Source organism: Aphelocoma coerulescens, chromosome 1, assembly GCF_041296385.1.
Source record: "Aphelocoma coerulescens isolate FSJ_1873_10779 chromosome 1, UR_Acoe_1.0, whole genome shotgun sequence".
Taxonomy (NCBI): Eukaryota; Metazoa; Chordata; class Aves; order Passeriformes; family Corvidae; genus Aphelocoma; species Aphelocoma coerulescens.
In genome coordinates this window covers 86,901,234-86,917,528 of record NC_091013.1, presented here as the reverse complement: position 1 = coordinate 86,917,528, position 16,295 = coordinate 86,901,234, and the positions used below count along the sequence as shown (strand labels likewise).

At 43.0% G+C, this 16,295-nt stretch overlaps 1 protein-coding gene across 4 annotated transcripts in view; it reads right to left on the bottom strand.

The window, feature by feature from the left end:
- ME3 (malic enzyme 3) overlaps window positions 1-16,295 on the bottom strand; it is a 119,591-nt gene that overhangs the window by 31,140 nt on the left and 72,156 nt on the right. For all 4 annotated transcript variants that reach the window (XM_069015773.1, XM_069015745.1, XM_069015764.1 and 1 more), the window contains 2 exons: window positions 4,342-4,417; window positions 496-657 (listed from right to left, as the gene is read on the bottom strand). In XM_069015773.1, coding sequence (XP_068871874.1) covers window positions 496-657; window positions 4,342-4,417 — 238 coding nt within the window. The remainder of the gene's footprint in view (window positions 1-495; window positions 658-4,341; window positions 4,418-16,295) is intronic.

Here is a 16,295-nt window from a genome sequence, read left to right as displayed (position 1 = left end):
TGCAAACAGATGGAATCCTCTTGCCTGGTTATCATGTGCAGTAACATGTGCAATCTAACAAAACAGTGACATTAATCATTCCCAAACCACTCGCCAGAGATTATCCATTTCTGGAATATAGTCATCTCTACACAGACATGAATATCTGCCTGTTTACTCACAACTAACAGAGGAAGAATAATTCTGGGACTGTCAACTCACCTTGCCATGCTGAAAGGTGGAGCTGAGCGTTCAGCTCCAACTGGTAACACTCTGAGTCTTCTCACCAGGGGACCATGAGTCTACTTAATGTTTATTTCAGTTCCCCATAAGAACAAAAGGTTCTCATGCATCAAACAGGAATTAAACCTTCCCACTTTCCTGCAGTGCTGGTCTAGCCATCATCTCATCTTGGATGTCTCCAGCTTTGTCTCCACATTTAGGGAACTGGCCTTGGTTAAGCATTAATCTTGATTCTTTCTCCCCCCACATCAGATTTATGAAAAATTGTCTTACCTCGTTGTCTGTGCCAACATCCAGCAGGACAGGGAGACATTGTTGTGGATGAACTCCACCACAAGCTGTGTACAAAGCCAGCTTTCCAACTGGGATACCCATGCCATAACTTCCTAGGTCTCCTAAACCAAGAATCCTCTCTCCATCTGTCACCACGATAGCCTAGGAGGATCAAAAGAGACTGTTGTATGGGGTTGCCAAGGCTCTAGAAGCAAAGCCAGCTCCACTGTTTCTGCACTGATGCCACTTTGCAGATGCATTGTGCAATGGATATTTGCTCCTTCTCCATGACACCATGTTAATTAGCTGTTAGCAACAGGGGGCTGCTCATTTTGGAGGTAGAGAAAGTGTTGTTGACAGGTAGCAGCTCACAGTGTGGAACAACAGCAGCTCTGCTGGACAACAATTCACTGTAGCAGAGCCCAAGCAGCACGGCTGTTTGTGCATCCCCAGCTGTATTACAAGTACCACAAATGAGATCTGGCCTTGATCTTTTTCATCTCTTTTTCTAGAAGAAAAAAAATGTGCTTAGGAACTGCATGTGTGGAAGAAACATATTTCAGTGTTCTTTCTTATTCAACATAAACTATACACATATTTGAACATTTTCCTATTTGCTTTTCCTTCTGAGTCAATGTGAAGTGTTAGCAATGAGAAAGTCTCTTTTTGGGTGGGCTCCATCTGGTTTTGGGTGTGCGCTCACTTCTTTACCACACCCAGAGGATGCAACCGGGATTGAAAGGCAGTACTGGGAATAGGGAAAGCAGCAAGCATATACACTGCTACAGGTTTATCCTGAAATTAAATGGAGTTAATATTCAAACTATGCAGAGAATATTAAAACAAAAGTAAGTTCTAATGAATCAAAATACTTCTCTGGAGCACTGATTCCCTTTCATCCAAACAAATAAATGTTCTCAGGCACGCCTAAAAACCTCTCAATAGCACTCAGATATCCATCAGAGAGAGAAAAATTCTTCAGCCTGAGATTTGCTGCAGCACTCTATAGTTACCAAAGCTCTTCAAAGCAACACTGAAAAATGAACCAGAACAGAAAATACAGCATGGGAGACATGCTGTTTGTAACAGAGGGGAAACTGGATTCACATTTATTTGTTGCTCTTTGGATTTGAAAAACACCCCAAAAAAGAGCACAGTTTCTGTGAGCACCTGATACACAAGCACATTAAAGTAATGTTTTTATTCGCTCATGTTCATAAGATCAGAACAAACAGGACATTAATATCTGTCTGAGCAGGGCAGACCCATCTACCCGAAGGCAGGAGGTTACTGGCTTAACAATTAGGAACCTGAACACTTCCAGCTGTGATACAAATTTTCTTGATGACTCCAGTGAAGTCATTGTAGAAAGGTTAGGTGTGCAGTTTACACCAGCCATCTAAATTGTTTCTAAACTTATTTGACATCTGATGGGGAGAGACAGAAACCTCCAGAGCACATCTCCTCTCTCCAGCAGCTGTTTTGGGAAAAGATGAATAGGTTACTTCTCTTTGAAAAGCTCAGTTTCCTCTTCATGGGCACTGCAGAAGTACTTGCAGTATGAGACTAGGCACTAAGTCCCCAGGCAGCTGACATGAACTGAGATGACTCTGGACCACAGGCTGTATCCAGTTAACCAGTCCAGGTTTGCAATGCCTTAGCAGGAGGCATGTGGCCCAGCAGAGTGACCCAGAGCACTATGCTGGGTCTCCAAGCTGCCAGGGCAATGCAGACAGGCAAGTGCTGCTGTTGGCATTCCCAGTTCTCTGCACTGATTGCACAAGGTCAGCCTTTACAGGATGAACTAATACTCTGCACTGAGTGAACCGACAGAAAGCGCTCCATGGGAAGGATTTTGAACAGCCCTGTACAGCAGTAATCCTGATGGGGATTCAAGATCCTGAGTGCACTACTAGGGCAGGCATCCTACAGAAGGAGGGAGGAATAAAGGGAGGGAAGGCGGGATGGAAGGCCAGTGCAGTAGCTTGCACAGCAGCACACTTGTCTTGGAATAAAATACATGTTTCTACACCATCCTCACTTTGAGGTGGCTTGAATTCATAGCTGCCAGGATGACATCCTGTGATTCTTTACATTCCTTTTGCTTTAGCTGGGCCATTGTGAAGAAAAGAGTACAAGGCTAAGGAACCAGAAAGAAAATTGGCAAGGGAAGGCACTGCTGAGGATGGCCAGCATTTTATCCAATATTTCTTCATGTCAGGATTCATTAGCCATCCTGAAAGAGGCACAAAACCCCCACATTTCCACATAAGTATGACCAGAAATAGTTTCTTCTCACTTGTTCTGCTTCTGGTACTGTGATTCTTTCAGGGAAACCCAGCTTTGACATTAGGGTTGAAGGTGCAGATCATTAGAGCTTGGCTGAGGCTTTGCTAAGCTAAGCAGAGCACCAGCACCCTTCCAGCCCTTCCAGGCAGAGGATACAGAGTTTGGCCCAGATTTCCCATTTCTACAGTAAACACTGTTGCCACGAAGCTCTAATGAGACAAATCTAAAGAGCAAAATGTGGGCAGCATCTCCAGGTATTTCTGCACTGTCTTTAGTGGGTGGTGTTCAATGGTGGGGCTGTTCAGTCTTTAAAAATAAAACGGTCCTTCCAGGGACTTAGGTGCAGTCCAAGTACCTCCCTACTTATCTCAAAATCTTGAATGTTCAAGTGCTTACCAGTTCAGGCATGAAGGAGTCTGTGCACAAAGACACAGGGAACCCTGTGGTCTATAACAGTGATACTGCTAAAATGAGCTGCCTTTGTAGTCTGGCAAACCTGGAAAGTAGATAGTCTGAATCTCTTTCATGGACCATTGCCCTTCCTATGGTCTGTTTGGGTGCCAGAGGGGCTGTTTCAACAACAGTCTCTAATCTTTCTGTGCCAGTTTTCCCATCTGCAAAAACATATCTATTAGCCATAATGAGTTCTGCTCACAGTCCCGAGTTGGAAACAAATGGAAATACTGAGTTTGTTGGACAGAGCAAGGACGAAATACCTAGCCTGCCTCTCTTCTCCATGGTTCCAAACACAAGTTTATATGAATGTGATCACTTTTTCTGAAAACATGTTAAATTTCCTTTTATTTTCCCCTTAGAAATGGAAAATGCTTGCAAGATTTTCTCAGCTGCCAAACCTTTGTTCCTGGACAAAGCAGATGACTGATAGGGGACCAAAACTCTATCAATAGCCATGGAAATTCCCAGGAACAAGTACTTTCAAACTGATAGAATAAGGTGAGGTGACTGGCAAGACCTGTCTTAACTGTTGACTTTATTTCATGCCAGGGACTTGCCCAGCCCTGAGCTCTAGTGAAAAACACTTCAACACTTTTGGGTGGAGCGTCAGTAATAGTTTCAGCTGCTGGGTATCAAATTGATTTGCAGAGTTGCCAGTGTTCTTGATGCTTCATGACTCACTGGATGTGTGAAGGAGTCCTACAAGCATGTTGGTTACAGAGATATCTTAAGGAGCTTTGGTGCAAGTTAGCCATGCAGTTTTTCAATACACATATCTTACTTTTTCACTAGGGCCCCTATTCTGTACAAATTTAATATCATGCACTTTTTTTTTTATTGACCAAGGGCCTGCTACCTCTGAAAAAAGTTGTTCTTGACTGCATGCATACATTTCATGACAGAGTCTCTGAACTCCCAACTTGACTGGAAATTGAAGCTGAACTGAAGTTCAGCATGAAAATTCTCTGAGGAAGGGAAACATTCTTTGCTTGTCCTTTTAAGTAGCCAGTTCTGTAAATGATGCCAAGCAGTTCCACTAAATATCCCATTTTGCACCAAACTCCCTGTAATTTCCCAGTCCACAGAAGACATACCACATACCTTAATATTTTCTTCGGGCCAAGAGTTTAGCATTGTTGCAATATGGCCTTTGTCATGGATGGTGATAAACAATCCCCTAAGAGAGGAAAAGAAAAGGAAAGAAAGAGAACAAAAATAAGCCTTGTAATAAAACTAGTAACTCCAAGATAAAAGAAAACAGGTGAACTTAAAAATGGAGGGACGTGAACTGCTGAGTACAAAACCAGGCAATTCACTGATACAAGAATGAGACCTCAAGGGACTGCTAATAGCAAGGTAAATTCTCATTTTCAAACCAAAATGCTCAACATCCTTAATGGCAACTTCACTCAGCAGCCACCAGTGCTGCACATTTAACACTTGTGAAACATCTTTGCTTTGAGGAGCAAACTCTGCCTTAGTGCAGAAGAGTTTTCTAGTTAAAGCATTTTGATAAATGCAGTGGAGGCTGATGGTTTTACCATAAGCCTTGTAATACATTCTCTCCTGAGGAGCTTATAGCTCCTGGTCATCCAAACAGTGAAAGCATGATCCTTCTCACTCAGCTACCAGTGTCAGTGGTGGGGATGGCTACTTCAGAGCTAGATATTTTGGGTCACCTCTCTAGCCCACAGAACTCTGATTCAACTGGATCAGTATTTGCCATAGCATTTGCTTTGACCAAGCCAAACCTGCCCTTGTAACAGTGTTTCTTTTTCTTTCTCCATGAATATCTGATCCCAGTTTTTGACATTCACTGAATGAAAATCATGAAAAATTATGAGAAGTGAAACAGAAAATTAAATGTTTGGATGTAACTTCAGTGTGAAATGTTTACATGGACAATAACATAGCTGATTGCACTAAGGTTAATCACTTCTCAATGCAAAGGTCTTCAGGGTTTAAACAAAAGTGCCTTCTTTTTGAATAAAATGAGGAACTGGAAGAGCTCATTTTTGAAACATGTTTTAGATTTGGCTTCTTTTTCACCTCTGCTGTTGTTATCAAAAACAGTATCTGTAGCAGGGATTCTTTCAATACCCAGGACAGTATTATTTACAATGACTGATCTCTGCTGTGATACTCTGGGATTTTGCTGAAGTTCCTTTTAGGCTGCACTAACCCCAAAAGAAGCAACCTGTCCTCCATACCTGTGTCAGAGAAAATTGCTTACATTGCTCACAGTGCTGTCTAATCAGTGCAAATCAAGGGCTCTAACTCGAGAACTCCCCTTGGCAGGAGCAGGCACCCATTTTTCTTGCCTTGTTATCTGCTCACAAAGGCAGGAGTTGTGCCAGCGATTAGTAACAGTTGGAAAAACGGAGAGATGCATTTTTGTTGCTTACATCTCTCAACTATTTCTCAGCCCCAGAAAGTTCAGATCTGGTCATGGTTTGGGCTTCTAATGTGGGAGAAGGAGCTTGAAAACAACCTCCATTGTAAGGCCACATGTGTGATGGATAATCAAACATAATTGGGCTACTCACTCCGGCAAGGGTTTATCTCACATGACTCTTCTAGGGGACAGATATCTTCCCACAGTCAGCTGTGGGATTCCTAATGAAAATGCCCTTTACTTCAAAAAGAAGAAAAATAAAAGTGCTGACTTCAATACTGATCAAGTCACAGTCACACAGACAGATCAGAAAGGCAAAAAAGGAAAATAACGGTTCATTTATTCAGTGTAATTCTTTAACACTGTGCCAATAACCAATGAACTAATCACATACACATGGCTTGCCTCAAAGACAGTATTCACAGATGTCAATCTTCATAAAAAGGGAGTACTGTACTGCTGCCATCTATGTTTAGAAAGTAGTTATTAACTGGGAATTAAAAGTGCAAATTAGTAACATCACTGCATATATTTCAGGTTGTGATATGCTTTTAGAAAGAATGCTATTGTTTGAAGGTAACATTTTCCATACATAATGAAGACACCTATTAAGTGTCTAGCTGTGTGCCTTATACATGCACATCTCTTCAGTACTGAGTCCACCAGCTATTTAACCTTTGAAAGACATCCTGTGCTCACAGCAGAAGCTGAAGCCCAACTGTCTACCCACTGCTGGTCCTGTGGCTTGATGGAACTGAGAGTTATTTCATATAAAAGTGGAAAGGGCAGCTACCCACTGCCCCCTGACTCTGGCCCTTGAATCAGGAGGGCAGCATGCTGGTGTCCAATCCTTGCTCAGGATTTGCCAGTAGAAAGAGCTCAGCTTGGGTCTTCCAAAATCTGGTGACTACTCTCACTATGCTCCTTGGGAGTAGGACTCCCACAGCTGCCATCAGATTGCCTTGGCTTAGATAGCCTAGTTGGTGACTGAGAACCAAGCATGGAGAGACAGCCCTCTCAGAATTTGTGTTCTCTTCCTTAATATTACGTATTTGATGCTAAGTGCTCCTTACTTTACTCAGACAAAATCAGATGGCTTATTTTAGACTAACACCCTAATGGCACTACCAGATTTGGAAGGGAAATCATCAGGAGGAGGAAATGGTGATCCATGTGGGAAAGTGACCTCTATCAGTGACACAACCACATCAGGAAGTGGGCATGTATCTAAGCAAGCCTTGTATTTCACTAATGTTGAATCCGAGAGCCAAGGGCCCAGTTTCAATAAAACACCTAAATTTCCAATGCCTTTAGGCACCCAGCTGAAGCAGGTTCCTGAACCTGGTTGAGGGTCTGTGGCCTCCCATTAGGTGTTTAAGCATTCAGGAGGGAATCGTGGTAGTAGTGAGCTGGAAGTCCCTTTGCAGATGGGGTTTGCAATGACCAACTCTGACAGGCAGTTGAGCAAATTCATGGTGTTTTTGAGATGCAAAGGGAAACAGACACATCAGGGGTCTTTAGAGTCAGGGGTCACAGGTATGTCCTCATTTTGTATGATCCCCAGGAGAGTTGTGCTCTCCCTCCTGACAACAACATACCCACAGAGGTGAGCTGGCCAATTAGTAAAAATAACATGCCCAAAATTGGCAGAGGGTTTCTCTGTCCAAAAATCCCTTCTGCAAGACAGGCAGAAAGAACAGACAAGCTCCACAAACTGAACTCAGCAAAAGCTTTGCTGATGAGTGAACAGGGAAGAGTAGCAGCCAGGTTTCAGTCAAGGACACAGTCTTTACTGTGAGGGTGGTGAGGCACTTGAACATGTTGCCAAGAGAAACTGTGGATGCACCTTCCCTGGAGATATTCAAGGACAGATTGGATGGCCTTGAGCAAGGTGGTCTAGTGCCTGTCCATGGCAAGGGGGTGGACTACATGATCTCTCATCATTTCTAACCCAAATCATTCTATGATTCCATGATTACAGGGAAGGTAAAAGGAGCAAAAGCTTATTTGTGCCTTTGAGAACATCAAGGTAGAGCTCTGAACAGGTTAGCCTAGATGGACTAGTAGTAAATAAGAAACATCCAAGTGGCAACAAAATGAAGTAACTTGATTTTTCTGTGGAAAAGATGCAGCCTAAGCATTCTGAAGGAGAAATGAAACCTCAGCAACCTTTATCATCTTTATTCTGCCTTTATCACCATGTCTGCTCCAACTCTCTTGGGATAACAGTGGATAAATTGCTTCACAGAAACAAAAAGAAATGAGGTAGTTTTCCTTTAAACTCCTTAGGACTCAATAACAAGGATTCAATTAAAATGTAAAGCTAAGAATGTAAGTAATTTTGATCAAGTCACATAACATGACCATTGTGTGGGGCACAATGTTTTTCCAGACCAGAAAACTCACCTGTGCCCAGGAACCTGCCATTCTACATGGCTTCAGCCATGCATGGGGACAAAACCACAAGAATTAGACTTTAGTAAAAATTAACTGCCTCAGAAATTTCAATCCAGAATGTAGATGCTGTACCATTATTTCTGGTTAAATAGTAACCTTCAGAGAGCTGTTACCTTCGTGGGGGTAATTAAAAGTGGGGAGTGCTTCAACCTGCATTTGTTAGGGTTTCAGAGCTGCAGTCTCATATTCACTAACGTCACAGGTTTCACTACAGCTGCCTTTAGTTAAGGTGGAAGTTAGACTCGATTTTATTGTGCCACTGAGCACGTCCATAAGAGTCCAGGAAACTTCAGGGAGAGTTACAGCCTCTTGTCACTGAGGCAGTATTTCTGTCTGGATGTCAGCAAATCCAGTCAAGCTGCCTGAACTGGACTGTAGGATCTAGCAAACTGCAGGTCATTGCAGAATCCATAAAGAGCTTGAGTATGTTCACCCACACTATACAGGACCTAAGCCAGGGACATTATATTTTCTTTTCTGGTTTTATCCTGACTGAGTTCATGGCAGTACCCCAGGATTTCTAAAGCTACACAGTGTACCATGTGAGCCATAAAAAGGATCCTGCTCTGGTCCCCAGTACTGGTTAAATCTTGGTCATCCTGATGACATTCTGAAAGTCCCACAATGAAGACAATCCCTTGACTGCAAGGCTTATTTTAGAAAAAGGTCAAAGACAAGGAAAACATGGCACATTTGATGCCCAGAGAAGTGGCACTAGATACGGGTGATGGCTTTTTGGAATAACATTTATATTTTTTACAAGGACCTGTAATGATAGGACAAGGGATAATGGTTCTTTCAAACCAAAGGAGGGCAGGTTTAGATTAGATACTGGAAAGAAATTCTTTACTGTGAGGATGGTGAGGCACTACAACAGAGTGTTGCCTAGAGAGTTTGAGGACTTGCCATCCCTAGAAGTGTTCAAGGCCAGGTTGCATGGGGCTATGAACAATGTGACCTAGTGGGAGGTGTCCCTGCCCATGGCAGGGGGGTGGAACTAGATACTCTTTAAGGATATTTCTAACCCAAACCATTCCATGATTCTATGAGTCCTTTAAACATTTGGGAAGGAACTAGTTTTAACATGTCTCAGATATTAGAAAACAGAAATATCCTTTAATCCTTTCATTCGATAAGCAGTTACTTCTTTAAAAATGCTAAGTAGTGTTCCCTTTTCTGACAGTCCTGGTTAGCAATGCTGACTTGTGAGCTATTTCCCATTAGAAAAAACAGTGGAGCCAGCAGTGCTATCTCTAAAGTGCTGTTGTTTGTTTACAGAGAATGTTCATTCCCCAAAGCACAGAGGGGAGTGAAAAACATTATGCAATCTTTCCTCACAGCTCTATAATCTCTCCTCACTTCCCTCCTACCCAAAAGTCTCTCTCCCTCTCCTAATGGCTTTTCCTTGGCAATTACCAATGCTCCTGTGGCTATGTTTGCAACCCTCCTGGTGTAATCTTGCTCCACTGCTGCCTCTGACAAGAAATCAAACAGAAATCCACGGCAATCAAAGCCTTTGCTCATCAAGCTCCATGTAAAACCTCTTTGGCCACTGCTGTGCTCTTCTTGCAGTCTTGTCCTGTGCTGTGGGTTTGGGCAGCATTCCTATGACTTCAGTTACCTGTTTACATCTATAAAATCAATGCCCTCTTTACACTTACCATATATGAGTAACAGTCTATACCCACCAGTATTCACATCACACTGGTCAAAAGCAGAACAAACGATGGCACTGGATCACTGATATGTATACTAGCATGAAGCAAAAGGACATCACTCTTTGATTCTCATGAACTTCCCTTGCTAGCTGAGACAGAAAATGGTTGTATATTTAAGTTCTGTGGAGGAAAATGGACACCACCAGAAGGACCTCAAAAGCTCCTAACTTGACAGGAGTTGAAAAGCACAACCCCTCCCACTACACTATTGCAGCTTCATCCTTCTTCTCCTCACTCCTCCAAAAGGACATCTCTCTGAAGAATAAGATACTTGCTCAGTAAGGGAGGAATGTATTTGCACAGCATTATCCAATATTTACTGACACTGCAACAGTCAGGCTTGCTCAGGGTTTGGTATATAGCAGGAATAACACAAAAACCCTCAACTGCAAGTTCCATGTGCTTTCTGCACAGAGATCAGCCCATCAGCCTTGTTTACTGGATCTCAGAAAAGAGGTGTCTTCTTTAATGGGCTACCAGGCTTTGCCTTATATAATTACTTCTTCCTGAGAAGAGGAACTGATGGAGGAAAGCAGATTAAAATGATAGCTAAGGTCCCTAATTCTCCAGATACTTCTCATCCAGCCAAGGAAGAGTCCTTCAAGGAGTCTGGTTCCTCATGTGTGTGCTACCATAACAGTTCAGTGAATTGCAGGACTAAAGGTAACAAAACTTTGGCTTTGTTTAATTTTTTTTTCACTTATTAACTTCTAGTCCGGGTGCTATGAGAGGAACTTGCTCCACAAGTGAGGAGACAATAAAAACTACTGTGTAAGTTAACACTAAGAAAATGCACATATTCCTAATACTTAAATCAGACAAGCAGGCATCATGAGTAAGTGTTTTTATCTGGATAGGAATGGCTCATTCTTGGAATACTAATAGAAGTTAAGTGTCTCCACTTACAACCTGAAGGTGATGAAATTCTACTCACATAAAAGTCCTTGAGTGTTTTAACTTAACTAGGCCTGGATTTCCCTTAGAAGACATAGGAAGTCCACGGGAAATCATTGCTTAAAAAAGCAACAAACAAAAGAGATGAGTCAGATCTTTGCCAGCATCCCAGCCTGCACCAGGCTGCCATTGGACAGCCATGAAAAAGTTGTGAGACAGAAGCCAGAAACCTACAGTGAGTTATAAGGCTGGACAGAAAACAGCTCTGACAGGCATGGCACAAGCTGACCTTTTGCAGTGATCACAGCCATTCCTTACACAAAGGCATGATGCTCTTGGAAAACCTGGAGCAAGACTGTCTAAGCGTAACATTGAAATCCACATGTCAAAATTATTTTCACAGTCAGGAAATGAAAAACCAAGTTGGCTTGTCATGGTGGAAGGACGCTGACTGCTGCTGCATGCTGCTCTGTGCTCTTTGCAGTCTGGCTGAATTATGGCCCAAGCCCAGCTGACTGGCAGGTATTTTGGCTGTCCAAGGCTGCAAAAGGAACACACGCGAGGGAGGGATCAGCTGATGGATTGGCTTTTGTTGTGTGCTAACCACAGAAAACTCTCACTGCTGTGCCAGAGGAGCAGGCTGGAGGAGCCACTCTGGATTTAAGGGCAGTCTGTGCTAGAGATGAAATAAAATGTGGTTACAGTAAAGGCCTACATTATTTATTTTCACTTTCAAAACTCATACACAAAATTGACAGGTTGAGCAATATGAGCCTTTGGGGACATTTCCACCAGCTGCACCCCCACTGTTGACTTTTTTTGCTTCTGGTCTCTGCCAGAACAGGACAAAAGGCTTCAGAACAACAAAATAAACTTTGAAATTGCTTGGCTGTTTTAGGGAGCTTGAGATTACAAATGCCTGTGGGCTACAGACTTTGGAGAGAAAGTATGTGCTAGCATGCACTGATTTGTCTAAATACAGTACAATTAATCATCAGATTGGACAAAATTTCTGTGATGATTAATCAGCTATTTTTTTCAGATTTGTTTATAATAAAAGCCAAGAAATTTTCATTGTTTTAGGTAATTTTCTTTGTAAATTGTGGGATGCTGACCAGTACCCTGAGGCAATAATGAAAAAAAATAATAAAAACCAAGCACAATCAACTATTAATCAAATATATACAGAGACTTATAAGGCAATATATCTGTAATTTAAGTACAGTAAGAGATTTAATTTCAAATGATCTGCAACATGAATAATTTCATTGCTACCATAAATGTCCTTAAAGTTGTCACCATATATTTTAGGTAGGAAGCCCAAAATTCAGTGTGGAAGCCAGAAGATGCAGGCTCCAAGGTACAATAATGAAAGATTCACTATCCACACAACCCCCCTAAACCCACACTGGGAAATCTCCATGATCCCAAGGGATGGGATGTTGCTAAGCCGTAAGAAACTGCCAAAGATCAGGAACAGAGAGATTTAAGTGAGCACATACGAATGCAAGCTGTAGCCCTCCCAGTGCTTTGGCATAGTCCAACCCCTGCCACTGCAGGAAGGTCCAGACCACAGCCTAAAGCAAAGCTTTTGGATCCATCTCCTATCTGCCAAATTATTAACACCTACCACTATTTTTAGCAGGTTTTTTTTTTTCCCCCCCAGGAAAAGGGAAATTATACTGTGTCCTCTCTTACCTGCTAGCTCATTTCAACAAATCTATCAGAAAGGCAAAGGTCTCAAAGATGTTTGTTCCCACACCCTTTAAGGAAAATTACTGTTGAGATAAAGAGAAAAGATAAAGGGGTTCATGTCCTCACCATTCTGGAGAAGGGAACATAGACCTTATTCTGACAATTATTTTGTCACAGTTTGCAGCTGCACACAACATGTGCTGCTTCCCATCTAGTACCTACTCCGGTACTTACTAAGCCCTCACTAGACGAGTCCTAGCAAAGCCTTAGGGCTTTCCTGGGCTGCAGGACTAAGCAGAAGGCAGAGAAAAGGAGGAAAAAAGGTGACTGTAGAGGAAACCAAATGAAAAAAACCAGAATGGTTGTGGGGCAGGATCAAAAAGGCACAGATAGGAAATCAGAAGGGATGGCAAGCAGAGCACTGAAAGCTGTGCTCACTGCTCCCTAAGGAAGAGGTGAGGGAAAGGGAGGAACACAAGCTGGTGTGGGTGGCTATGGTAAAGCACAGGTGGATATGAAAAAAGGATGAAGGGGATGTGGAAAGGAATATAAGGTTTCACAGATATGAAATGTTAGGGGACAGTGGACAGAAACCAGGAGGAATCCTGGATTTATGGGTTCTGCTAGTCAGGAATCAGCCTAAAGAACAAATATCCTTTCTTCCTCTCCAGGGGGAAGTTGATGGAGAAAGACCAGCTCAGTACCTATTGTTATTGGTCACTATGCAGCAATGTGAAAATGCAGAGGGTTGGAATCAGGTCCCCAGTGGATCTCTGCTATCCACATTCTAGGATTAAGGGAGGAGGTCAGCAGACCCATGTTGCTCTTGGCTTGTCATGAGCTGCTTTTCCCTACTGTACTCTCAGGACTGGATTGTCTGGTTGAACCAGAGAACTGCCAAGTCATAGCATAATTCAGGGATTACATCCTCCTTGTATTTTAAAACTTGACAACCCCAAATTTCCCAGTGTCCTTTTCAGCAGTGGCATTTCAATACTGTTTAGGAGGACCTCCGAGAAGGTCTGTCTGTGTAAGGAGCCAAGGACTGGGTAAGAGCCAAGCAGGTCTGCAGTATGGGGTCTGACTCTGGCTTATCCTCAGCACCCAGAGCTCCCTTCTTGCTAATGTGCAGGAGGGAGAGGGTAAGACCAGACTGCCTTCTGTCACTCACAAATTTACAGATGCAGATGGGTAAAGACCAGGCATTGAGGTGAGACATAAGTTTCCACCATCCAGGGATTCCACCAACCAGCAAGTGTGGGCATTTGCCAAATTCAGTAACCTTTGCTGTGTTTAAGCTCATCACGTTCAAGGGGATTGATGTTCTTTGTTCAAAAACAATTTTAAGTGTAGGAAAATTTGACTTGGCCCGGATTTTCCTCTGCCCTTTTGGAGGTTCAGTCCTACACCTGATTGTGTGCTGGATTCTGGAAGTATCTCAGTAACTGGAAGATTACAGGATTACAAAGACAAACATGCTGAGATGGTCATACAGTGCTGTTGCTCAGTTGATTTTGACCAAGGAGCCCTTATCTGTTTTCACTGCTAAGCACACAATGTATTCTGTTTTACTTGATAGTGCAGAGGTTAAGGTGGGATCAAAACCCCCTGGGAAGTTAAATTAAGTCCTACCCTGATTATATTTCCTTCCTGTGCTGTGCAAATTCTTCCAGGACCCACACCTTCCCTTTTAAAGTGCACTGCAGGGAGCCCCAAGAATGAACACAGAATTAGAACAAAGTTTGACAAAGAAAAGAAAGATTATTTTGACAATACCAGAAAAGTCAGCTTCCAGATAAATGAAATATAATTTGTTATACTTTTAGTGAATCCACCTAATAAAAAAAAAAATCTAACTTTTGCCATAAATTGCAGCAAAACCAGAAAATAACAGCAGCTTGTATATGAATTCTTCCATAATCAGGTAATAGAATCATAGGATCACAGAATTGTTTGGTCTGAAGAGGATCTTAGAGATAATCTAACCATGGCAAACCATCTAATCATGGCAAACCTCTTGCCATGGGCAGGGACACCTTCCCCTAAAACAGGTTTCTCAGAGCCCCATCCAATCTGGCCTTAAATACTTCCAGGGTTGGGGTATCCACAGCTTCTCTTGGCAACCTATGCCAGTGCCTCACCCCCCTCACAGTCAGAAACTTCTTATATCTAATCTAAACCTACCCTCTTTCAGTTTAAAACCACTGCTCCTTATCCTACCACTACATGCCCTTGTGCAAGCCCCTCTCCAGCTTTCCTGTTGGCCCCCTTCAGGTACTGTGAGGTGCTTTAAGGTGTCCCTGGAACCTTCCCTTCTCCAGGCTGAACAACTTCAGCTCTCTCAGCCTGTCTTCACAGGAGAGGATCTCCAGCCATCTGAGCATCTTATGGCCTTCTCTGAACTCTCTACAACAGGTCCATGTCCTTGTGTTGGGGGCCCCAGAGCTGGATGCAGCACTCCAGGTAGGTCTCATGAGAGCAGAGGGGAGAATCACCTCTCTTGCCCTGCTGTCCATGCTGCTTTGGGTACAGCTCAGGACACAGTTGGCTTTCTGGGCCCAATCCATGGCTGTTCCACAGCCCAATAGATACTGCTGTCCAAGGTTTTCATGATAGTCAGCATCATTTCCCCTCAAACTTACATCCTGGTATTCATTATTCTAAATAATTCTCCTCCTTCCTCCCTGTCTTTGGCATTTTTTGTTTGAGGTGGGGTTGTTTCTTGTGGCAGCAGCATAGATTTATGCCAGATCAAAGGCGAACACATTCTCTTGTATTTCCTTCACCAGGTCAACCTCTTTCTTTTGGACAACTCCACCTCTTCCTTCGAGCTTCTCCTGGTATATCAGGGAATTTCAACAGACTTAAATCTAAATCACCTCTGACAGCAGCAGAAAGCCTGACCTTCATAAATTAACATGAGATTTGCTGTTAACTTCTGTGTGCCTGACATTTTACCTCACGCCCATAGAAGCTTCTCATGGTTGTTACAGCCAGTGCACACACATTTTTCTTAGGAAATGTGAGGAAAAGAGAGAGGGAGAAGACTGGAGATACAGAACAAGGAGTGCTGACTGGTTTTCTAATGAAAAAAACCAGAGCTAAGTCCTTTTTCACTCCCTTTTTCACTCATTGCAATGCAGTAACTCAAGTCACAACACCAACAGTGTCCATCCCATTCCCCAGCCTCCATGGAACATCAGATCAGGACTGATACACCAGCTCTTCTCTTTGTATACCCACAAGCCAATCTGTGCTTGTCTCCCCATTTTGAGAAACACTTCCGTGAAGTGGAAACAGAGAAGAGACAAGGATAGGGGTACAGCATACTGAAAAGACTTGCCTGAAGAAAGTGGGGAGAGAGGGAGCAGTGGGAAACTTTGAATTACTTTGTCAGCTCTCAGAAGTTCCTAACAGGCTGAGCCATTTTCAGCAGCCCTGGGCTCCCTCTGCATGAACTACTTTCTCCTCACCTACTCCAACCATGGTCTCCCCCTCCACCCCCCCATTCAATAATCCTGTCCCATACCAACGACTGTCCCCACCTATGTCTAACCTCTTCATGGATTTCTGACTACACATGGTCTCCCTGAGACTTTCCACAGACATTCCCTCCCCTTCAGTCTGTTCTAAGACCAGTCTTTGGGCACCTGTGGCAATGCTACCTAAACAGAGTGTTAAACACATTCCTCTTCTCATGCACTGACTCAGCTGCCTCTGGAGGAAGGCTGAACCAGACTGGTGGCAACAGGAGAAGATATGACAACCAGTGTTTTTACAAGAAGTAGAGATTGTCTAGAGGGGTTTCAAAACAAACTTTCAGGATAAGAATCCAAACCCCAGTCTTCTCACTCACTTCTGGTCTCCAATGTTTTATAGAAGAGGGAGTGCAGACA